Source organism: Alternaria atra (genome assembly GCF_907166805.1).
Source record: "Alternaria atra isolate CS162 genome assembly, contig: 21, whole genome shotgun sequence".
In the NCBI taxonomy this organism is placed as follows: domain Eukaryota; kingdom Fungi; phylum Ascomycota; class Dothideomycetes; order Pleosporales; family Pleosporaceae; genus Alternaria; species Alternaria atra.
In genome coordinates, this window is record NW_025091319.1 from 6394631 (window position 1) to 6417871 (window position 23241).

The 23241-nt window shown below is 52.2% G+C and overlaps 12 protein-coding genes across 12 annotated transcripts; 7 read left to right on the forward strand and 5 right to left on the reverse strand.

Annotated features, from left to right (window-relative positions):
* Positions 1 to 148: 148 nt before the first annotated feature.
* On the reverse strand, positions 149 to 1796 carry ALTATR162_LOCUS2579 (uncharacterized protein; the record flags this gene model as incomplete). Its single annotated transcript, XM_043310185.1, has 3 exons — positions 149 to 1088; positions 1137 to 1585; positions 1632 to 1796. 3 exons carry the CDS (start codon positions 1794 to 1796, stop codon positions 149 to 151), a joined length of 1554 nt encoding a protein of 517 aa, XP_043166120.1.
* A 499-nt stretch (positions 1797 to 2295) lies between these two features.
* Positions 2296 to 3071, reverse strand: ALTATR162_LOCUS2580 (uncharacterized protein; the record flags this gene model as incomplete). The annotated part of the gene is made up of 2 exons (XM_043310186.1): positions 2296 to 2739; positions 2790 to 3071. 2 exons carry the CDS (start codon positions 3069 to 3071, stop codon positions 2296 to 2298), a joined length of 726 nt encoding a protein of 241 aa, XP_043166121.1.
* A 478-nt stretch (positions 3072 to 3549) lies between these two features.
* Positions 3550 to 5014, forward strand: ALTATR162_LOCUS2581 (uncharacterized protein; the record flags this gene model as incomplete). Its single annotated transcript, XM_043310187.1, has 4 exons — positions 3550 to 3927; positions 4042 to 4774; positions 4826 to 4948; positions 5001 to 5014. The coding sequence occupies 4 exons, from the start codon at positions 3550 to 3552 to the stop codon at positions 5012 to 5014; spliced, it is 1248 nt and encodes a 415-aa protein (XP_043166122.1).
* A 554-nt stretch (positions 5015 to 5568) lies between these two features.
* On the reverse strand, positions 5569 to 6825 carry ALTATR162_LOCUS2582 (uncharacterized protein; the record flags this gene model as incomplete). The annotated part of the gene is made up of 1 exon (XM_043310188.1): positions 5569 to 6825. One exon carries the CDS (start codon positions 6823 to 6825, stop codon positions 5569 to 5571), a length of 1257 nt encoding a protein of 418 aa, XP_043166123.1.
* A 318-nt stretch (positions 6826 to 7143) lies between these two features.
* Positions 7144 to 9496, forward strand: ALTATR162_LOCUS2583 (uncharacterized protein; the record flags this gene model as incomplete). The annotated part of the gene is made up of 2 exons (XM_043310189.1): positions 7144 to 7174; positions 7224 to 9496. The coding sequence occupies 2 exons, from the start codon at positions 7144 to 7146 to the stop codon at positions 9494 to 9496; spliced, it is 2304 nt and encodes a 767-aa protein (XP_043166124.1).
* A 366-nt stretch (positions 9497 to 9862) lies between these two features.
* On the forward strand, positions 9863 to 11263 carry ALTATR162_LOCUS2584 (uncharacterized protein; the record flags this gene model as incomplete). The annotated part of the gene is made up of 1 exon (XM_043310190.1): positions 9863 to 11263. One exon carries the CDS (start codon positions 9863 to 9865, stop codon positions 11261 to 11263), a length of 1401 nt encoding a protein of 466 aa, XP_043166125.1.
* A 3207-nt stretch (positions 11264 to 14470) lies between these two features.
* On the reverse strand, positions 14471 to 15750 carry ALTATR162_LOCUS2585 (uncharacterized protein; the record flags this gene model as incomplete). Its single annotated transcript, XM_043310191.1, has 3 exons — positions 14471 to 15401; positions 15447 to 15679; positions 15727 to 15750. 3 exons carry the CDS (start codon positions 15748 to 15750, stop codon positions 14471 to 14473), a joined length of 1188 nt encoding a protein of 395 aa, XP_043166126.1.
* A 246-nt stretch (positions 15751 to 15996) lies between these two features.
* ALTATR162_LOCUS2586 (uncharacterized protein) lies at positions 15997 to 16429 on the forward strand (the record flags this gene model as incomplete). The annotated part of the gene is made up of 3 exons (XM_043310192.1): positions 15997 to 16051; positions 16100 to 16279; positions 16329 to 16429. 3 exons carry the CDS (start codon positions 15997 to 15999, stop codon positions 16427 to 16429), a joined length of 336 nt encoding a protein of 111 aa, XP_043166127.1.
* A 73-nt stretch (positions 16430 to 16502) lies between these two features.
* On the reverse strand, positions 16503 to 17685 carry ALTATR162_LOCUS2587 (uncharacterized protein; the record flags this gene model as incomplete). Its single annotated transcript, XM_043310193.1, has 2 exons — positions 16503 to 17596; positions 17655 to 17685. 2 exons carry the CDS (start codon positions 17683 to 17685, stop codon positions 16503 to 16505), a joined length of 1125 nt encoding a protein of 374 aa, XP_043166128.1.
* Positions 17686 to 18135: 450 nt separating this feature from the next.
* ALTATR162_LOCUS2588 (uncharacterized protein) lies at positions 18136 to 19369 on the forward strand (the record flags this gene model as incomplete). Its single annotated transcript, XM_043310194.1, has 3 exons — positions 18136 to 18339; positions 18387 to 18743; positions 18791 to 19369. The coding sequence occupies 3 exons, from the start codon at positions 18136 to 18138 to the stop codon at positions 19367 to 19369; spliced, it is 1140 nt and encodes a 379-aa protein (XP_043166129.1).
* A 553-nt stretch (positions 19370 to 19922) lies between these two features.
* On the forward strand, positions 19923 to 21340 carry ALTATR162_LOCUS2589 (uncharacterized protein; the record flags this gene model as incomplete). The annotated part of the gene is made up of 5 exons (XM_043310195.1): positions 19923 to 20164; positions 20304 to 20427; positions 20480 to 20766; positions 20816 to 20879; positions 20933 to 21340. The coding sequence occupies 5 exons, from the start codon at positions 19923 to 19925 to the stop codon at positions 21338 to 21340; spliced, it is 1125 nt and encodes a 374-aa protein (XP_043166130.1).
* Positions 21341 to 22238: 898 nt separating this feature from the next.
* ALTATR162_LOCUS2590 (uncharacterized protein) lies at positions 22239 to 23197 on the forward strand (the record flags this gene model as incomplete). The annotated part of the gene is made up of 3 exons (XM_043310196.1): positions 22239 to 22625; positions 22682 to 22726; positions 22772 to 23197. The coding sequence occupies 3 exons, from the start codon at positions 22239 to 22241 to the stop codon at positions 23195 to 23197; spliced, it is 858 nt and encodes a 285-aa protein (XP_043166131.1).
* Between the last annotated feature and the right edge of the window lie 44 nt (positions 23198 to 23241).

The following is a 23241-nucleotide window of genomic DNA, read 5'->3' on the forward strand; positions in this document are numbered from 1 at the left end:
CAAACCCGATATCTGTGTCTTGTGTTCAGAGTCATTACTACAATTGCTCAAACACCGTGGCGAAATCTGACGCTACCACGTCTAGACTGCACGAGGGCATGCCCAATCCATCGACCTCATTCTCTTCACCCAACGCTAACTCCCTTGTCTAAGCAAGTTTGTCCCCCGTAACCTTGAAAAGCATAGATCCACTCCCAGGCTCACTAACAACAACAGCCTGTCCCAGCTTCTCCTCAGTTATATCCGGAAACTTCTTCTTGTAGTACTTCTCAACCCACGCCTTCTTGACCGCCTCGACCTTATCTTTAGGCACAAGATGCACACTACATCCACCCCACCCCGCACCCGTAAGTCTACTACCACACGATCCAGCCGCACGTGCCAAATCGCACAGCTCATCGAGCTCAGGACAACTACAGTCGTAGATTTCGCGGCAGGAGTCTTGAGTTGTGTTCATGAGATCACCTAGTGACTGTAGGTACACACGATCATTTGATGGCGGTGAAGCAAGTAGCGATCGGAATTTGATCACGCGGAGGGCTTCTGTGAAGACGTGGAGGGCGCGCTGGCGGAGCATGAATTTGTCGGCGCGAACGGGGAACTTGGACATGTAGCGCTGGTTCAGTTCGTCTTCTGAGATGCCGAGGAGGCCGCTGATTTGCTGTCGCGAGTAGCCGTCTTCTTGAGGGAGGTAGTCTTCGGTATGTTGGATGAGCTTTGTCAGCTGGGTTTCGAACTCTGAGACGGAGATTTTGGTGTTGTCTGAGACGCCTTCTTTGTCTTCGAAGTAGGTGTCGTGAAAGCCGCGTAGACTGACGCCCAGCGGGGAGGAGTCTGTTGGGAGCTCTTTCTTCAGTCCGAATGCCTTCGCTAAGAAGACTGCTGCTAATGTGCACTCTACGACACGTAGGTTGTAGCATACGGGAGCTGTGACGTGCTTGTCCGCGGCGACGAAACTCTGTGCGGTAACGAAGACGAGTTCAGGGTCTGTTTTCGGGAACTCGATGTTTGTGTAGTTGAGGCTGGGCTTGAACGACACGTAGAGGGCAGAGCCGCGGAGGGAGAAGACGGAAGCTGCTTGGTCCATACTATGGGTATGTTAGCTGTGCTATCTCCAGGTGCTTAATCAGACTTACCCTCCAGAGTTGACACCAACCGCGCGCTCGGAAACAATCGCAAGTTCGCACAGTTCGGTCTTGTCAATCTTCTCTTCGCCGTTCGCGGCCAGTACAGCAAGAGAACTTGTGCAGACCACGGATGCTGAACTCGATAGACCACCGCCGCTCGGTACTGTGCCGTCACATACGATATCCATGCCCACAGATGTGAACTTGCCCCGCTTCTTCTGTAGTAGTTGTGATACGCCCTTCAGTCCAGACTTGAAGTAGTTGGTCCACTCATGCTCGGTAGCGTCGATTGAGATCTCTCCCTCGGGGATGTCAAACTCGCGGGTGGGGAACTTCTCCGAGTTCAAGTTTGCTATCCGTATACGCGGCTTCTCTTCGCTCGGTCGTACAGCAACAGCCATGATGAAGTCGGCGGTAATGGCCATGGGTAGGACCTCGTATAAAGAGTAGTCGATGTGCTACAGTCGTCAGTCAAGGGTGATAGAATTCTTGTAGGTAATTTACCTCGCCAATGATATTGACGCGTCCAGGGCTCCTAGCGACAAAGTCTGCTTGGTTGCCGTAGAGGTCCTTGAACTTGGCGAGAAGGCTCTCCCATCGCTTTGTCTCGACTGGGAGCGCGTCCTCGGGATAGATGTCGCGTAGCGACGTTGCTGTTGGAACTTCCATTGTGTGATATGGAGGTTCAGAGTTGGAAGGGCGGACGAGAAGGAAGAACAGGAAAGAGATCCAAAGAGCAGGAAACGGAGAATCTATTTGAACCTCCGGATGGTCGCAAGATCTCAGGTAATTGAACGGCGGGGTCCAACTGACGACAAGTGGGGTCCTTGAACTTAGCCGTTTTGAGAAACACACCCGCATCACCACTCCGGCCCGTACGCTGCATCGAGCTGCAGGTACGAAACCTAGTGCCAATGACGCGGTCGCCCTGGAGAAAAGTTTCGCGTCTCGACAAGCTACAAAGTACCCCAGAGTTGAGGCGAGCGACATGCTCAGCTAGCCCGATTTGGATTGCACGATGCACTTTCGATAGTGCACGTCGACTTCAGCATTCGATACCATCAAACTACAAAGTACACGTCCCGGTGTTCAAAATCGGCTGGGTATTTCCTGTATTGATTCGATGTCGATTCGAGGTATGGCGAAGACGTAAGCGCATGCAAGTCCATCAACCCAAGCCTCTTCCCCTTCCCCGTGGCAGCCCTCGTCCTATGCCGCTGCCAGCTCGACCTCGTGTTGAGTCGCTGCGACTGACACCACGTCCTGCCTGTCCTCCCACACCAACATAATTTCCTGTGGACGATGTTGAAGCACCTCGTGGTCTAACGCCCCTACCCCTTCCTCGTGTGCCTGCTCTCGGGGCTGCTTCTGCCTTCCTGCGATCTTCCTCGATCTTCCTCGCAGCAGCTTCTCTCCGCGCCTGCTCTTCTGCCGCCCGGCGTTGTGCAGCCTGCTGACGGTGTACTTCTTCTTCCTCGATATCGACCAGGTCTTGCGTAGCACCCTGCCACTGAGGGTTCAGGATCAGACGCTGGTTGTGTTCGGTTTGGGAAAGTATGCGAGTCCATGTCTGGAGCAGGGTAGACGCGTTCTGAACAGTGCGTGATACAGTCTATTCATCGTCAGTCTGAAGACTGCGGCAGTTCTAATTGTGTCCCTTACAGCCATGTTGTCCTTCGCCTTTTGCAGGCTCGCGACAACGCCCTCTATGACCTTGTTGACGTTCCTTATGCTTTCCAGCTCCCTGCGCAAGGCTGCTTCACGCGCTTCTTCTGTAGTATAATGCGACTCCTTTGAACGTGTCTTCCCGTCTGCTGCACCGTCCCCCGCATCACTGTCTACATCTTTTGTCTTCTTCTTGGTCTTGTGCGCGGCAGGCGTGTCAAACAAAGCGTCCTCGTCCGAGTCGGAAAGGTCAAGCGCCCCCAAATTTGGCGGGTCCATGTTGTGTTGTGTTGTGTATTGTGTCGGACTCGTCTAGACGAATTGATTTGGTGACACGGGCAGCACTTTGAATTGACAGGCGTTGGCGTGTTTGACGTATTTGGTTTGGCGGGGCCAGCGGTTAGCAAGGGACGTGCAGGGGTTTGTTGATGTTCCGCGTTGCGCCAAGGAAGGAGCACCCGCCATCTGCGCCTTCCTTCCCAACCTCGCGCTTTCCTTCAGTCCCCATCGATCGGAGACATAGCCCATTGTCTCCACTCGGCTTTGTCCTTCACCCTCACCATCACAAGCCCTACCAAACTTTCCATTTGCGCGCATATCGATATTGCATCATCAATTGACACTTTAGACGTTGAGACGCTGCAACATTGAAGCTTGGTGTCATTGTTTTGATTTTGGATATCCACAATTCCTACCTCTATTGCTACAACAACACCACAACTGCCCCATCCCAAACAAACACTCGCATCACCACAATATGGAGCGCACACCCTCCCCTCCCCGTCGCATTCACACGCCGCCCGCGCCGCTGCATGGAGACACCTATGAGCCCTTTTCACCGCGCCGATCGCGCAGAGTGGCCGCCAAACACGATACTCACATTCACCAACAGGAGCGGTCAGGCCCACGGACCAGGCGCGACATCACACCAACAGCCTCATCATCTAAGACCTCTGCTGCCCGTACAAATCCCTCTTTCGCACTCTCACCGCCGTCGTCGCCAGTATCCCCACAACAATTCCGCTCCCCACGCTCGACCCGTCGTGCGCCTTTGGACCTCAATCCGCTCGACTCCGACTCCGACAACGCCGCACCAACATCTTCACGACGCTCTCTATTCGCAAACATGGTTCCAGTACGTTACTTGAGAGAGCTAGCCTTGGGCTCGATACGGTTGCCAACCGACCGCGTCGAGAGCCGAAGCGCCTCCAACTATGACACGTACGAGCAAACATACTGACTTACACAGGGAATGCTACCCACTCCAGCGAAGACCCCGCGCAAGCGCCGCGTCGAAGACGTGAGCTCTACAGCGCGCGTGTTGTTTCCTACCAACCGCCCGTCTACTATCGAAGAAGCGATGCCAACCCCACGCAAAGGCCGCAAGACAAAGAACCTATACACCCTAGAGAGCTTCGCTGAGCAGATGGACGAGAACACCGAGAAGATCTCCATCTTCACCGACTCCAAGGAACGTGTACCTACACCCGGTGCCCAAACTGAAGAGAACCCGTTCATCACAGTCAAGGGTAAGGGCAAGGCGAAAGCTACTCCTCAAAAGTCAAGGAAGGTCATCGACCGAAAGACAGTTAAGATGGAGGCGGCTGCCGATCGTGACGAAGGCATGGTGTACATCTTCCGGGGTCGCAAGGTCTTCCGCAAGTTCCACGACGATGCACCCTCCGGCGCTTCAGAGGCCGAGCAAGATGACGACCTCTCCGCCGACGACAAGCAAGTACGCCGTCAGATTGGTCACGAGGCACGCCGTCCGCTCACTCGTTCATCTATCAAGCCACGTCTTCTCTTCCAAGCAGAGATCAAAGAGCGCAACCGTGCAAACGGTATCGAGACTGATGAGGAGGAGGCGACTACCGAAATTGACGAGCCAATCGCAACCCCGAGTCGTAGGAAGGGAAAGAGCGTCGTTCCAACGCCATCGTTGGCCACGACGCCGCCGCCTACGACTCGCAAGCTCAAGAAGGGTGAGTCACTCCATGTGTGCATATATTGACTGCATACTGATATTTTGACAGAGATTTCGTTCGACTCTTGGTCGCGAGTCAAGTCAGCGCACAGCTCAAGCAGCTCAGTCAAGACATCCAAGAAGCGCAGCGGTGAGCCGCTTGAGCGCGAGGCGGCAGACAAGCGAGCTCGCAGTGAGCACTCCACCTCCTCCATGTCATTTGGCAGCGTCTAACGGTACCCCAGCCCGTTCGTCTTGAAGACATGCTAGCTTATCCACTTCTGCATCAGGTCCTTTGTGACTGATTGTTTGCATAGCGAGCGTTTGCTTTTTGTGTTTTTTGACATCAAACAACAAGATCAGGATACCCACGATTACATTAGCATTACGAAAGGTGCGCATAACTCACGGCCTTTTAATGTTTGTTTGGCATTGAAGGAAGTAGAACCTTCTTTGCTGCTCTGGCATTGTGATCGGTGTTCTTGTTGGCTATATGAACAGCCACAAGGTTAGTAGGAAATGGTGGTTCAACTGTGAATCAACGTATGCGGTAGTTTGGCGTTTGGGAATTTTTCCTCATCAGGCACCAACATAGCATACGGTGATTGGGGGTTGAATCGAATGTAATGGGGGGAAAGGATAGGAACCATAGTATAGATCAAGGAAAATATGATTGACAACTCTTAGAATGTTTGTTCAACGTGCTGCGCTATGCTATGTTGATGTTGTACATGTAGAAGTTCCCCATGATATACAAATTCTACCTCATGTTCTTATTCCATCTTACAAATTCCCACACAGCCAAAAACCCGTCTACTTCCCTTTCGGCTTGACGGTAAAAAAACTACTCATCTTCCTCATACCACTTGTATCAACTTTCTTCAGCTGTTTAACCCCTCTTCCCTCACTCTTCTTCTTCCTCTCCTCGTCCTCTTTTTTCCTCTTCTTCTCCTCTCGTTCCGCTATTTTTTCTTCGTCCAATTCAATAGCGCGCTTCCGGCTTATGTTATCGGAGAGGGAGCGTAAAGAGAGGGCTTCAGACTTTAGGGCGGCGATGGAGGATAGGTGGGCGTCGAGAGGTGTGAAGCGTGAGGTTAGGAGGGCGAGAAGAGAAGGACGCAGCACTGGGGGGACGTAAGACGAAAGGAGGTAAGTTAGGGATGTCCGGAGGCGGAGGAGTTGCGGGATCTCCTTGGGGGTTGTGAGGGTAGGTTTTGAGGGGGCGTCGTCGGGTGTTGTTATGGTGGTTTCCACGCTTGTTTGAGAGTCGGCTGTCCGGTTGTTCTCCTTTTCTTCTTCTGCATCTGTAGTTGCTGAGACGGCACTTAATGTGCTTTCCTCCCGCTTTATGCTCATAATGGGGATTTCTAAAGCGGTCTTGATGTACCTTTCTTCTAGGGACGGTGGGAGTCCGTTCTTTATCATGCGCTCGGCTTTTGCTAGCAGGACTTCGAGAAGTTTGGAGTGGGAGAGGCGGTACATGGTTTCTTCGCCTGCGTCGACTGTGTCGCATATTCTTCTCATCCTTTTTTCTACCATGGTTTTCAACGTGGAGTATTGTGACGATAGCGCTTTCCAATGCGGCGAAGCCGAAGAGAGTGTGTCGAGGTAATCATCGAAGGCGAGGAAGTGTTGTTTGGTGTCTTTTGCTGACTTTGGTGTGAGGGCGGGTAGAACGAGGAAGAGGATGTCGATTGGTGTTGCGATGAACAAGTCGGCGGATTTGGTGATGTAGCCGCTTCCTATTCTTGAAGCATCTGTCGCTTCTGTGTTGTCTCCTTCGCTTTTCTCTCCCGTTATCAACCAACTCTTGCAGTCTTTCTTCGGCGCTGCGATGCGCGTGAACTCATAGAAGCCTTTCTCAGGGCAAAAGTAGTATCTTGATGGTGTCTCGTTTGCGGGATTGTCGAGACTGACTATGTGCGCATCTTTGGATGTGTCTTTTGGTAGTACGAAGAGTTTCGGGGGATTCGAGGTGCTTGCAGGTAGCGATTTGGCTGTGGAAGTGGTGGGTTCAGGTGTGGATTCCTTGGGCGTCGTCTTTGCGGGTTTCGAACGTGTGCGCGCCATTGTGATAAATATGTCAGTCCAATTGGAATTATGTGAGACAGTAAATGGTGTTCGGAATCTGTAAGACGGCAGAGTCCAGAAGTTCAGTCGCGTCGCGTGGGTCAACTGCAACACGCGCAATCCCTGTCACGTCACGGTTTCGGATTAGATTAGTCTGGGGTGAACCACAGTCCGGTGTCAACAAACGCCAACGGGTCCCGCCTTTACGCTTGTGATTCTTGCCTGGAGATCTCACCATCTTGCTTTTTCCCGACCATAGTACTGGCGTTGCTATGGGCTGCCGCGAGATAGCGCATCCGAGACTGCACCATCACAACAATGATCGTGCGGGAGAGCCCCAAGTCGAAAGGTAACAAGTGCGTGCGACGGTCCTGAACGTGCGCTGACTCTTGTGACAGTCAAAGACAACCAACCCAACTGGCCCCCACAGTCGTCTGTCGAAGCGCTTCTCAGCTCACCATCCGGACGTAAAAGGTACGAGAGCCGGCGTCAGCGCGATTCAGCCTCACCATCCCCCTCGAAACGACGCCCCATGTCGCGCGGAGGTGTACAGGCCGGCAGCGATGGAGAGGAGGATGAGGAGACGCTTCAATTGCAGCTACAGGCTATCGAGGCTAAGCTGAAGTTGAAGGCGCTGCAGAAGAAGAAGAATGAGTCTCTGGACATGGACCGTAACGGCGCATCATCGCGAGCGAGCATGGCTACAAGTATGCGCAGAATCGACCTCTCGCGACCCGACAGCAAACACGAGACAGATGTCGAAGTACCACGCTCACCAGTACGCATGCGACAAGCGCCTACTGAGCCCAGGAGTCCTGCGCGGGTCATGTTGGGCATAGACAAAGGACTTACAGCCCGCGATGTTAGTCTCAAGCGGCCGGGAACCCCTGGGCGACTGTCACGGTTGGGCTCATCAAGAGGACCAGAAACGCCAAAGATCAAGTCCTTCAGTGAGCGCATCGCAGAAAGCAGGAACAAGGAGAAGGAGCGTGAAGAGAAGGAGGACAAGGCCGAGCAGAGGAGGAGCAGGGGCTTTGGCTTGCAGAATATTGAAGGAATCAAAGATCGACCATCACTTTCACGAACGAGTTCCGACCAAAGCTCGCGCGACATGCCACCGCCGGCCTTGAGGAATCACAGCCGAACACAAAGTCTGCAAAGTCGGTCATTTGGGAATCCACCTACCCCAAGGCCAGGCTCTACACTGTCCTTCAGACCCGAAAGTTCACGCCCAACTTCATCCGCTTCGAAATCTTCCTCTAGCAGTTTTGGCACCACCCCGACCGCAGCAAAGTACGCCGAGATCTCATCACGCGACGACAGCACGGATGCGCCCAGCTTTGAATCGTTCTCTGGTCTACACCTCAAGTCTAGAGAAATGCAACACAATGTTGTAACACGCACGCTCGAGGGCAAGACAGTACTCACCATACCACAGTTATTGAAGACCGTCAAAGCGCCTGAGTACGACCCGCCAGATTGGGAAAACGACTATGTAGTTCTTGGGGTCATCTGCTCAAAGTCGACACCACACAACTCCAAGAACGCAGCAAAGGATCAGACCAAAGGCAAACAGGACAAGGACATGGACCAAAACGGCAAGTTCATGGTCATCCGTCTGACAGATCTCAAATGGGAGCTTGACCTGTTCCTGTTTGACACTGGCTTCTCGCAGTTCTGGAAACTTCCCCTTGGCACGCTGGTTGCCATTCTCAACCCAGATATCATGCCACCACGGAATCGCGACACCGGCAAGTTCTCCTTGAAGCTCAGTAGCTCTGACGATACCATACTCGAACTCGGCACAGCGCGAGATCTGGACTTCTGTCATGCGCAACGGAAAGATGGGAAAGAATGTGGTCAGTGGATCGACGGCCGCAAGACCGAGTTTTGCGAGTTTCACATCCAACTCCAGGTTGAGAAAGCCAAGAAAGGTCGCATGCAAGTCAACACCATGACCGGCTTTGGTGGAGGGCCTGGCGGCGGCATGTTCGGCGGTCGACGTGGTGGCCCCAAAGGCGATGAACTCAAAAGGGAAGGCAAGTACCATGATCGAGAACTTCACGAGACTGTCTACATCGCACCACGGCCCGGCGGCGCAGCCAAACTCATCGACCGAGACCACCAGAACTGGGAAGGCGGAGCAAATCGAGAAGATCGCTTCCGCAGACAGTTGGCCGAAAAGGAGAAGGAAAGGGAGCTTGCCAAGAAGCTTGGTACAATGGGAGATGGCAGTACGGGAGGTGACTACATGAAACTGAAGGGTGCTGGTACTCAGAATCTGCCCGCAAGAGGGTACACGTCGTCGCAAGGTTCAACAGGTGCAAAGCCTGACAAGCCGGCCGACACCGACTTTAGTAGTCTGCTTAACCGTACGTCTGCCGATGTTTCTTTGGCGCCCGTTAAACGTAAACGAACAGCATCAGCGAAATCATCAACCTCGAGCGACCCCGTCGGTTGGGGATTCAAGTACGGCCGTATCCCATCACCCAAGAAGGAAGTGCCTTCTGCATTCCGCGGTACACGAGAAGCCAGTCCAGCAAAGAAGAAAGCTCGTCTCTTCTTGGATGGAAAAGGCATTCGCGAGCCAGGACGAGAGAGTTTAGGTGGTTTAGATGCTGGACTTATTGCTGCTATGGACGACGACGACGATGACTTGGAAGTTGTTTAATTCTTTGAAGAAACTCTAGGGGAGGTAACAAAAAAAGAGAGTGAGGATATGGATGAAGAGGCGTTTAGGTCGCAGCTCGCTGATTGGCTAGAGCTAAGCGAGCAACGGGCATTTCGACTTTTCTGGCTCTGGATACCTCGGGCTTAGCGTAAGCCTTGTAACGACTTTCCTTTGTGTACATGTACAATATTATACCCGTTCATAACGTTGATATACAAACTGCGTTCACCGATTGAAAACGGACGTCGAAAGGGAGTGCTTGCATCGGTGCTGTCATCTCTTTACTAACCATACCAACCACGCGCTTGCGGTTACATCATTGGAAGAAAGAGCAAGGACTCGCTTTAGGGAATCAAGTACCTCAAAATGACGACTCAGGACTTTAACCCTGCCGAGAAGATATGTGCGCTCATCAATTACGAAGACCCTTACGTCCAACCCCTCATTCTCGCCGCACTGAAGAAACAACTCCCGGAATCAGCCTACGAGCTCATAACCTCACTCTCCCAACTTCCCAGTCCATCTTCTCGTCTCCTCCAATGGGTGCAATATGAGTCTATCGACTTCGACCACCTCATGGAACATTCTTCTAGCAGCCTCGCCAACGCCTATGTAATCCGTAAAGCGCTGATCCGGAAACACTACCTCAGCACCACAATCGCCAACTGGATTACCAAGTACCCGGATAGTGTGTTGCAGAAGCACGTCAAGCCTAGTGTAGAATTTGAAGTCGACTATGCTGAGTTCCTGGACGATGCGCTGGTTGAAGCGTGGGAGTTAAAGGAGAGCTGGGCAAGGAACGAGGAGCTAGATGGTGACGATGAAGAAGACATGAAAAAGAGGGAGTGGTGGATCTTGAAACCAGGGATGAGTGAGAGAGGGCAGGGAATTCGGTTGTTTTCGAGCGAGGAGGAACTGACAAGTATTTTCGAAGAATGGGATCCTGAGAGCGATGACGAGGAAGAGGAGGATGCAAGAAGTGATGCTGGTATCCCCACCGACGATCAACGCAAACAACCGGACGAAGAAGGAAACGGCATCATAACATCCCAACTCCGCCACTTCATCGCTCAACCATACATACACCCCCCTCTCCTTTTATCCCCACCCAACACCTCATCCTCCTCCCCTTCAACTCTCCGCAAATTCCACATCAGAACCTATGTTCTAGCAACTGGCGCCCTACAGGTCTACGTATACCGCCCTATGCTCGCCCTCTTCGCCGCACGCTCATACATTCCTCCCTGGGACGCCGTACTCCAGGAAAACCGCGATGAAGCCATGAAAGCACATCTCACAAATACCTGCCTCCAGGAATCTGGGGATAGAGAGGGTAGTGTGGGTCTGTTCTGGGAGTTGCCTGATGAGATGCCTACACAGCCCAACCTCGCAGGAAAGTTGGATGTAGGGAAAGATTGGAAAGACAAGATCTTCGCCCAAATCCAGACCACGACATCGCAAACTTTTGAAGCGGCGGCAAGGGGTATGTCGATTCATTTCCAACCGCTGCCGAACAGCTTTGAGATCTTTGGCCTGGATTTCATGGTCGGTATCGAACCGAACGGAGAATTAAATACTTATCTTTTGGAAGTGAATGCTTTTCCGGATTTTAGGCAGACAGGAGATGAGTTGAGTGGGATGATTGAGGGGCTTTTTGAGGGAGTGGTTCGGAGGGCGGTTGTACCGTTTTTGGAAGGTGCGGAGGAGAAGGGTGGAGAGGAGGATGGGATGGTGAAGGTGTTGGATATTGACCTGGGACGGCGGTGATCAAGTTCATGGACCGGAGGCGTTAAGGGGGTGTACGGGGCTGTAAAGCTGTGCGGCTGAGATGATCGCCATCTCCACCAATTCATTACGCCGTGCTTCCGCGGGCCGCACACTCCACGTTATCATCTTGAAAGCTTTTTGGAAAATTATACAGGAAGAAAGAGCACAGCCGAAGCCATGAGTCTTCTTGATATATGTTTTTGAACTCCAGGATTGGAGGTGTTGTGGAGAAGAGTAGAACGGAACAGAGCGTGGTATTTATATGCACACACTTGTCTCCGCCAAGAAAGTGTAAGACAACATGGGCAGTATGACAAATACCACACGCCCCACCCTCATGTCATGTTCTTCGATATAAATTGGTACATTGAACGAGTCCAACATTTGCACTCCTGTTCGGAGATTCATACTCGCCTCCTCCGCCTATAACAGCCACATTTGGATTTTCAAGAGCGTCCTAGAATCATCAAGGACAACTACTGCGGTTTTGCTGAAGTAAACATAAGTTCCAGAACTGCCATACGAGCTGTGCACTGGATTTTCCCGATTGTAACAGATTTCTTCTGATAGACATGAGAGGGAGAGAGCAGAGAACAGATATGTGTTGATCTTGTCATGCTTCCAAATCACATGTTTATTTGGCGCGTGCCTTTTTTGAGTAGATCGAAGGGAGAGAAAGGAAAACGAATCGGAGTGCTTTGGGTCGAACAATATTCGTTCTTCTCACTTATGTTTTGGTAAAGTAGAATAAGCTTTGAGAATGGAGGGAAAGAATGGAGGATGCCCTCAACCCCGATTCTTTAATGTCCTTAGTCTGAGATTAGATTGCCTTCTGTTGGGTCTTAACTGACCTAGCATTAGCGAGGAGGAAGTCACTGGCCAAACCCAGGGAGGTCAGGGCACTTGTCGTAGCCCGAGCTGGCTCTGGTATTGATGAAGTGGCCTGACCCCCTTGACCCCGATGGGAAAGGCAACTGTCACGTGCTTTCATCATGATCTTTCATTCTCTTTTGAGGTGGAACGGACACAACGCGCATAATCAGTACCCGGTTATTTTGGGATGGTCTGGCGATATATGCCTAGCGCTTTGTAGGAAACCTATGACACGCAAGGGTAAGGATTTTAGAGTGGTACAGCGTTCTGTACGATTGTTCAATTTTGCTGGAAAAAGCCGGGCAGCGAGGAGAGAGAACCTTCTAGTCAGCAACTGCTTTTTTGTTCTCGTACGCAAACTCCAAGAAATCATAGAGTGTAAAGAGTTCCTTCCTGAATGCCGAACATGTAGATCTCTGCGGTGTTTTGTTGACGCCTTCCAGACTCAGAAAGCATGAGTCGGTCCGAGGTTCTTTTGTAGTCGATAGAGAATACAACTAGGCAGACAGAGCGAGAGCAGGAGGAGCAAACATGACCCAGAGGAGAATGATTTTTGGTTCTCGCTCTTACTAAAGACAGACATATTTCTCGTGCATATCCTTTTAGTTCTTGGGTATGCAAAATCCAGTGCGTGGATATGAGGGAGAAGAAGAAGGGAAGGAAAAAGAGTGTTTTACGTCTGCGAGGCGGTGAGAGTGACCGCCGTAAGAAGTGTAGCGTCATTTTGGTCAGCAAATCTCAGTGTTTGCGTAGTCTTTGAAAGGCGCGGTATGCGACGACATATACCAATACAACTTGGCGGCGTATGCGATCTAAGTGTGCGCTCGTAGCAGTGATGTTACCATACACATACGGTGCCTCGGAACTTTGCGTACAAAGCCACGACCATAGTAGAAACACGTTGATTTTTGGAGAAGAGCGGAGGCTCATGGCGTAGAGGTTTCGCGTTTTGGATGTGCCGCAGGACAGAAGGCAGAAGCGGCACATCGCAACTCACGCATATATATTTTTTAAGAGAAGCAAGCAAATTGTAGAGTATTGTGAGGAGAGAAGGAAGAAGCCTGTTAGATGGGAGTATTTATACTTGCGCAAGGCGCAATGTCATCAGAATATACGAAGTTGACTTTAGCAGAGGCGGTCCAGACATGGGAGCATCCTCTGAATCTGTCAAACATCTGGAGTTTTTCAACTAATTCCGTGAAGCTTTCCAGATGCGCTAGCGAAATCATCATCGATAGGAAGAAAGTTTGTTTTCGGCAGCGCGTTGCCAGGAACCCAAACAAGTCATCTTTTGGGTTTGTAGTCCCGACGAGGGGAGGCACCGCACATGATATTGTGTTTCCGGGATTTTGGAAAGTGTTTCTCGGTAGTTGATATGCAGGATGTCAGTGAACAGCAGCAGGAAGAAGTTCTCAAGTATGTTTTTTCTGCCCAATTAGTGCCAAAGCGCGGAGAACGGCAGTGAATCCGTCTCCCCTTATAAGAATAGTCCATGGTCTTTTTGCGGATGTTTGGCATAGTCAAGTTTACCCGCTTTTAACATCCCCTGGCGAGACAGTGACGCTAATAGTATGTTTGAGTAAGTCTCTTGTTGATAATACGAGGCCCAGATGCAGAAGTCAGCTTATGCGTTCGACGAGGTAATGATATAGTAATGGAACGGCAGAGACGCAGAAGCAGAGCCATATGATCATACCGTCGTTTTTTGAGAGTGAAGCACAGGGAGCTTTGGCTATGGAGAAGTATGAAGAACCAGCCTGTGAGGACTTTGTATACATCTTCCCCACCTGAAAAAGTCAAGGTCTCTCGTCGCACCAACCTATTATGTCGATAGAATGGAGAGGTGACGCCCAAGACCCATCATGACTGCATCGATTGGTTCGAGACCCAACGACCATGGAGTTTTGAAAATCTTGTAATCCAGGATATTTGGTGAATGTGTTCGCATTCCTGAGAGACAGGACACTCAGTCGCACATTTGAATAAGGGTTGTATGTTTTGGTGTAGGGAGATGCACATGGAGGCGCACACCATGGACGCTATTTGTACGCCGTTTCTTCCAGCCTTGGGAAAAGACAGAATCGAGGGTGTGTGACAAAAGAGGGGAAGAGAGGGGTGGGATTGGGATATTTATACACCACCAGCGAGGCACGTACAGAGGTCGGGGGATGAAGTTGAGATGATTTGGGATGCTCAGCTTTTTCATGTATTCTGGAAGCGCATGATCTATCATATTGTAAGCCATAGCAATATTTTGGTATACATAACTGCCGTCGTCCAGGCCATAAGCATGTCATCCAGACACACCCAGACGTATCCCAACTATCCAGACATCTACTTCTTCGCCTTCCCCCTCGATTTACTCCTCGTATTTCGACTAGGCGGCGGCGTATCCTCCGCACTATCAGCCGCAACATCCACACCCGAACTTTCATCCGCACCCACAATGATACCACCATCATCCTCTGTCTCCCTGTTATCGGAATCAATCCCCCTATCTACGCTCTGCCTCCGACCAGCATCTTTGGCTTTCCGCTCAGCCTCCCAGCCTTGCACAAGACGTGTAACATCGTCTTCGCGAGGCTTCTCCTTCCCGTTCCACGCACTGCATCCACCGCATCGCCATCGACCGACGTCTTCGAGGGTGCGGGCGCCGGGTGGTGCTTGTCCGTTGACGAGTCTGCACTCTGAACAGATCAAGACGAAGCGGTTCTTAGCCTGTGTTTCGTCTTCGCCAAGAAGAGCGTCGAGGATGCGGTCGTACCAGTGGGTTTGTGTAAAAGCAGCGGGTGAGTCTGCGGTATACTGCTTGGTCAGATCAGTTCCAGTACTGAAAGCATTTGGCGCGAATTCAGCTCCCGGAGCTTCTGGTGGGGGCAGTTGCTGCGGTGGAGACGGGCCTTGGGGTGACGAGACGTTCGACGGCGCCCTCTGCGGGGTATTCGGGACTTGCTGTGACTGAGGTCGCTGGATGTTTGCTGTTGGCGGAGGGGCCATGCCAGTGCGGGGTCCTGCAGGTAATGCTGGCTTCTGAGGGCCTTGAGACTTCTTGCGACCTGGGGAGTTGCCTTGTTGTGGCTGCTCGGGTTGCTTGGGCGACGCTCCATACTTTTCAAGCAACTGTTGTGTCGAGTTGAACTTGGTAGCTTCCTTCAGTCGCTCGATGGTAGCGTCGCGTTCGTTGTTCAGCTTCTTGAGGTAGTTCTCGGTGTTGCGAATACGGTAGTCGAAGTAGCCCATAAGCGCGTAGCGGATGCCGTAGAGCCTGGAGGGTTAAATAAAATCCATAATTGCGCGAGTATAGACATACAATACTGGCCCGCCAGCCACCACGCTTCCCTCAATGGGACCCCAATTCTGCCAACCCGTCACGAAAGTGAGCATCACAGCAACCAGAATATACGCGAAGCCGGCATAAAGCGTCCACATGACGCGTGCGCGTCGCGAGAGCTGCTTCTGCTTGTCATTGCGCGCGGCAGCTCTGTTGATCTTGCCGGTGAGAGTGTTGAGCGTCCTCTCGAAAGAGGCAGCATCTTCGCTACCCTGTCACAGTCAGCAATTGAATTAGCGTGTAGTTAAATCCATCTTACCTTCCAAGGCCAGAATGACACCATGTTGGCTCTGGTAGATCGCAGCCCGGTATGGGAGCTAGAATTCTACCGTTGAGGCCAGCGAAGCGTGCTCGTGTGTGGACCACTTCCAGCTTCGCGACGTCAGCGGGTGTCGGATCGCCAACAGGGATGTTCCTGGCATGAACGATATCACGTGCTGTCAACTTTCCTCGCGGAACTTCCGAGCGGAACTGGTCCTTCTTCACTACGCTTCTGGTTCCCTAATTCACACCCCCAACCTTACACAAAATGGCGCTAGTAGCATATCGGAATCTGCTGCGATCCGCGCGCATCGCTTTCGAAGGTAAGAGTCCCCACCTCTCGGATCAGTTTCGTCGCTCACACAGCACAGGCGACATGAACACCCTCTTCGCCGCCCGTGCCGAAGCCCGCAAGAAGTTCGAGTCGAACCGCGACCTACGAATTGGAAGCGAGGAGTTGCAGCAGTCATTAGTACATGCTGAGGAAGTGGCCAAGTTCCTAAGAGAAAACGTGGTCCAAGGACAAGCAGCGGACAAAGAGGACAACTTCAGTACGCTCGCTCAATTATGGTATTCGAATCAAATGGCTAAGATTGGCAGAGCTGCGGATACACGAGCACACCGAAAGAGGCGACAACGAGGATATCAAGAAAGGAAAGGGAAAAACTACATTGGGAGGCACCAAATGCTGTTCCTCCTAGGCTTTTATCCACACCAAATAAATCATGATACCCGTACAGTCCCAAACGCCGATCCAATGCAGGAAATGCAGACCTAGTTGCCAGCCAAACTGGCGTACTGAACATCGTCGTCTGCTCCTGGAGGTGGAGCAACAACCATGCTATCCAGGTTGTTCTGTGGTGCCGCCTCAATGGCAGCTTGAGAAGCAGCCGCCCGTCGCGATGAGCCCGCTGCTTGTCGTCCTTCCTTTGCGTATTGCATTCTAACATTCTGGTCCAAACTGTCCAGCTGCTTCGGCTTGCCCCAGGTCACGCGCATAGGGCAACCCTTGATGACCACCTTGCCCTTGAGTGTCCCCGCCGCTGTCTCGGCATCCTCGCGCTTGACGAAGTTGACGTATGCGCAATGCGCTCGATGTGAGCATACTAGCGACCGAAGTTGACCGTATTGTGTGAAGTGCTTGCGGAGCTCGTGTTCGGGAAGGTCGTCTTCCACACCCGTGACGAAAAGCGATGCGACGTTGGGGTCTGAAGGTGGCAGCCAGTCTTGTGGGTTTGGCTCTGCGGATGCGCCGCCCATGCGACCTCCCCTTCCAGGCCTCATGCCTCCTCGAGCAGGTGTACCTCGCGAATCTCGTGTTCTGATCGGGCCAGGAACGTGGCTACTCTCGCCTCCTGCGCCACCTCCGCCCGGCGCTGGTAATGCCTTTTGACTGCTCTCGCCCTCTTCGGCCTCTATCCGTCGCTGTTTCTTGTAGTAGGGTTCACTCTGAGCCAAACGCTTAAGCAAGTCGCGCGCCTTCTCATCCGTCTTCTCATATGCCTCCATCGCTCCTCGTCCCTCCTCGATCTCTCTCTCGTGCTCCTGCGCATAGTACTGTCTGTTGATGTCGCTCTGTGGGCCGGGCGCTACCATCTTCAGCGCCGCATCACGAACTACGATAGGCAGACCGAATGACAAATCGAGCATGCAGTGCTGACAGCAGTTCTTGAGGCGGGCGCATGTGAGGCAGATGTTGGTTCGCTTCTGTCGCGCGGTTCGGTCGGCTTTCCAACGGAAGATGGTGAAGGGTCGCGTGCAGATCTTGCATTCTGCGCCGTAGTCCTCCTTCAGCATCTGCACATATTGGCTATCCGGGAGGCATTTCTCGCAGACGGACGGGAAGTCAGTAGTCTCCCAACCGGATCCTGGACAAGTCAGTATACAGTACAGATTGCATGCGGTTAAGAAAGAGACATGACGTACGATTCAAGTCGGTCTTGATTTGCGGCGGCATGGTGATGGTCTGATGCGACGGCTGTAAAAATGTGGAAGGAAGTAGCAACGTAATCTCGCGACAACAACGAACGTATCCTGGGTCGTCGAGTACGCGATAGTGGGGCGCGGTGGTTGTTGCGACGGCGAGTAGTGGCTTGAAGGTGAGTGACGGTAGAAATCTAGGCACTACAGTATACGGCACTTACGGTCTTGGCTTTCACGCGCTCGGGTGGCGACCACCGAACGCTAGTGCCGTTGACCAGGGCCGCGTACAGAGTCCGTCGTGATTGGATGAGGCCAGTTAACCCCCTAAGAAATTCAAGTCCCAATCTCCTACCCATACCGCTCTTTGCTCTCCAGGGTCGTCCTTATAAACATTTCAGGGTCCTCTCTTTCCAATTGTTTATTCTGCTATCCGTTTCATTCACTTCAGTCCCCACATAAACTTGTATCACTCTTAATACCCATCATGTCTCCCGTTGCGCTCGAAAAGGAAGACCATACTCGCGATGCCGAGTTCAACAAGGCCATGCACGGCAAGTCTGCAAAGGCTCGCGGTGGCATGACTGCCATGTTGCAAAAGGACAAGGCTGCCCAACAAGCTGCTGTAGACGAGTACTTCAAGCATTGGGACAACAAGGCAGCTGGCGACGAGACCGAGGAGACACGCAAGGTATGCATAGGTGGCGTGTTGTACACTGTGTTTACTAACAAACTCAGGAACGACGAGACGAATACGCCACCCTCACAAGACACTACTACAACCTCGCAACCGACCTGTACGAGTACGGCTGGGGACAGTCTTTCCACTTCGCCCGCTACGCCTATGGCGAGTCTTTCTACAAGGCCATTGCCCGCCACGAGCACTACCTTGCCCACAAGATGAACCTCCAGGACGACATGCGCGTATTGGATGTTGGTTGCGGTGTCGGTGGTCCCGCTCGTGAGATTGTCAAGTTCTCTGGTGTCAACGTCGTTGGCTTGAACAACAACGACTACCAGATCGAGCGTGCAACCGCCTACGCCGAGAAGGAGGGTCTTTCACACAAGCTCAAGTTCACCAAGGGTGACTTCATGGTAAGATTGATCCAAACCCTCTCAGTACCCCTCACTGACTTGTGCAGCAAATGTCTTTCCCTGACAACTCTTTCGACGCCGTCTACGCCATCGAAGCGACGGTCCACGCACCATCTCTCGAGGGTATCTACAGCGAGATCTTCCGTGTTCTCAAGCCCGGCGGTGTCTTTGGTGTCTACGAGTGGCTCATGACCGACAAGTACGACAACGACAACCCCCACCACCGTGAGATCCGTCTTGGTATCGAGATTGGTGACGGTATCTCAAACATGGAGAAGATCGAAGTTGCGCTCAAGGCCATGAAGACTGCTGGCTTTGAGATGGAGCACCACGAGGATCTGGCGGACAGGGATGACCCTTACCCATGGTACTGGCCTCTCTCTGGCCAGCTGAAGTACATCAGCACCATTGGCGATATCCCCACCATTCTCCGCATGACCAAGGTTGGTCGTGGAATCATTCACAAGTTCGTTGGTGGTCTTGAGATGATCGGCCTTGCCCCCAAGGGTACCCAAAAGACTGCCGACAGTCTCGCCCTTGCAGCTGACTGCCTAGTCGCCGGTGGACAGGAGAAGCTTTTCACACCCATGTACCTCATGGTCGGAAGGAAACCCGCCAACGCATAAGCCTTCGATTCTCGCTTCCCTTTGCATTAGACTTCTCTTCGCATCTGGACCCTGTTGGTCTGCAGGCTTTTCCTTCGATATAGGAGCATCTTCTCCTCGCATTTGCATGACGCGCTTTGGAGACGCGTATATATACTGTAATAATTGGAAGTAGGGCACGGTCTAGGGACGGTCATGGTAACGCGAAAACGTGGTGATCATAGAGAATAGAAGAAGTAATCTGCCTCATCTGAGTGGAATCGAATCGTGCAATAAGCGGATAATTTTCGTCGTGTTTCAATCTGGTAGAATCGTACAATCGACATATTGCTTCACTATACGCCTGAGCAGCAAGCGGTCTACAATGTGTTGGGACGGACAAGTCCAAGATGCAGGTCGGGTGTTCTCGCTATAGTGGGGGCCGTGCACCAGAGCTGGATTGTTAGCGCGTTCAGGGCCCCAACGACTAACTTCGCATCCCCGAAGTCCGAAGAAATTGTACAGCAGAGCTCAGCGGCCATCACTCGCCCACGGCAAAACCTCACCACACCTCCACCCTCACACATCACCCACAATGGCTGCTTCAAGGCTTCTCCGACCGGCCTCCCGCCTCGTCTCGGCTTCGCGGCCAGCGCCCGCTTTCCGACCAGCTTTCCGCGCCGCAGCCATCACACCATCAATTGCGAGGAGAGGATATGCGTCGGGACAGAAGGAGATGACTGTGCGAGAGGCGCTTAACGAGGCTATGGCCGAGGAGATGGAGCGAAACGACAAGGTCTTCGTGCTCGGAGAGGAAGTCGCGCAATACAACGGAGCGTACGTGCCCACACCACACCATGAACAGGACGGACACTACTTGTCTGCGATAAGAAAGAGGAGGGTTCAATTGGGCCGAGAGCACATCGCAGGCCGTATATGACGAAAAACCAAGGCATGGTGCTGACTGAGCCCACAGTTACAAGGTCACAAAGGGCCTGCTCGACCGCTTCGGTGAGAAGAGGGTAATCGACTCTCCCATCACAGAGTCAGGTTTCGCCGGTCTGACCGTCGGTGCTGCGCTCGCTGGTCTCCACCCCATTGTGAGTTTCATAGCCTCTGTGACCAAAAAAGCAAATCTGACGGCGACAACAGTGCGAGTTCATGACCTTCAACTTCGCCATGCAGGCCATTGACCAGATTATCAACTCCGCCGCAAAGACACACTACATGTCCGGTGGTATCCAGCCCTGCAACATCACCTTCCGTGGCCCCAACGGTTTCGCTTCCGGTGTCGGTGCTCAGCACTCGCAAGATTACACTGCGTGGTACGGAAGCATTCCTGGATTGAAGGTCGTTTCGCCATACAGCGCCGAGGATGCCAAGGGTCTGCTGAAGGCCGCCATTCGCGACCCTAACCCGGTCGTGGTTCTCGAGAACGAGTAGGTTACTACGGACATCGGATCGAGGTTTCACGACTAACATAGCCAGGCTTCTTTACGGTCTTTCCTTCCCCATGAGCGAGGAGGCCCAAAAGGACGACTTCGTCATTCCTGTAAGCTACCCCGCCATCCTCCCCACTACGTTCAGATACTGACAAATCCCCAGTTCGGAAAGGCCAAGATCGAGCGCCCCGGCAAGGACCTTACCATCGTCACCCTCTCCCGCTGCGTCGGCCAATCCCTCGTCGCCGCCGAACAACTCAAGTCCAAGTACGGCGTTGAGGCTGAGGTCATCAACCTCCGCTCCATCAAGCCCCTCGACGTTGAGGCTATCGTCAAGTCCGTCAAGAAGACTGGCCACATGCTCTGCGTAGAGTCTGGTTTCCCCTCGTTCGGTGTCGCGTCTGAGATCATGGCGCTCACCTGCGAGTACGCTTTCGACTACTTGGAGGCACCCCCTGCCCGTATCACCGGTGCTGAGGTCCCCACACCATACGCTCAGAAGCTTGAGGAGATGAGCTTCCCTACTGAGAGCTTGATTGTGGACTACGCTGCTAAGCTCCTTAGGGTATAAGGATGAGGAACGAATTCAGAGGGCGTAGTGTAGTGGCTTCAGCGTATTGTACTCGATCGGTATATTGCGTTGGTGCTAGGCGTAGGGCTAGACACGAGGATTTGGGTTTGGTACTGAACTGGATTTGTATGATCAGACGATTGAACCACTTTTTTCGGCTGAGGTAGACGGCATTTTCGATTGCATGTACAAGTATTCTATTGCAACTCCATCTAACGATTGAACACATCCGAGACCTGGAGGCGGTGATGAAATGTGGTGGGAGTCAGCGAGTGATTGGAGTGAGTGGGCGAGAGAACATGGGCCGACCATTGCAGATCGTAGTAACTCTGGACGCGAGTAGTCTGTCTTTCTTTCTATCACATGCTGTTATCGAGGCTTATATTGTTAGGATCTCACCGCTGTTCTATATCGTTTAACATGTTGAACTCACTCACCTCAAAGCTATAGGATATGTTAGACGTCGCTTCTTTACACGATTCTCACTTTGTTTCTTTCCTTTCTTTCTCTACAATATATGCTCGCTCCGATGGATATGCTTCGACAAACGATATGGTACTTCATCCGAGATGAGCGATGAATGGCGCGTCGCCTGGCAATTGTTAGGAGGAGCATGGAGAGAGGTTTAGTATCTGTGCAACGGGTACGCCGGAAACGATGAGACTGCTGGTTTTCATCTTCACTTTTATCGATGAATCCGCATCTCGCTCTAGCGTGCTCCTGCCGTTTCAAGAACCAGCGTCGACTCTTTCGTCTCTCGATCAAGTTGAACTTTTTATTACAACAGCGCGACATCAATCATCATCTCAGCGAGAGCGTAACGTTGTCTGATCTCAAATCCGCTAAGATGTCGTATCACTACTACGATACCACGCCTCATTACAGACCAAGTGGAAATATGTTTCCATATGACGACGCCAATTACTGGGACTCGAGAAGCTCGCCTAACCCAAACAAGCCATTTCATCGCGCAAAACCACGAGACAGTGTAGAACGACTAGACGTAGAGGAGTACGTCGACGATGGCAACAACGATGACTGTACCTCGAGCAAGAATGGATATGACCACTACCACGACGAAAGCCACGAGAAGTACGTGCCTGAGCAGGCGAACGCTGGCCACGATGATGAGAACGCCCCGGGCGTGGCTGAGGGACAGCACTACTATACCGATGATGAGGCGGCCAGCGTTGAGGGAAGCCAGTACGCCTACATCCAGGATACGGACCCGGTGTATCACGATCACGACGATGCGTCAAGTGAGCCCGAGAAGGAGACAGATGATGTATGTATGCTCGCCACTCTACATAGACTAGAGACTAGAGACTAAAACATAAACAGTGGGAGATCCCAGAGCCGATCGGTACGGTTGCGGCAAAAGAAAAAGTACAGCTAGCAAAATCAATCCAGGATAGCATCGATCATTGTTAGCAAGCTATGACGGATAGCCGTGGCAAGTGTGATACGCAAAAGGAGGAAGAACGCCAGTTGCATGGAGTCGAGATGCACGCACTGGACGAGTTGCGCGAACTCATCAAGACCCATGAGCTCATTCATAAAAAGAGAGCGGAAACCAACCATCACCTACCCACGAACCGGGTCGTTACCCCAGCTCACAACGCGTTAGTCAAGGAAGACGTCAAGGAGGGCATGCTGATTGCGGAGTCGTTTAAAGCAATCAAGGATGAGAAAGCCACTACGCGCGCAAAGCTAGCGAGCCGACTTGACAAGGCGGAGCAGACATGCGAAAGCGAGTGCGCCACGTTCAGAAAGCAGATTGAAGGTCTCTATGGTATCGCCAGGCTTTTGAGCATCCAGCTAGACAATGCAGAACTGGACGGAGATAGATACAAGTAGCAGATCTAGAGCTTCCAAATTCGAATTAAGACTTCGGCGCATAT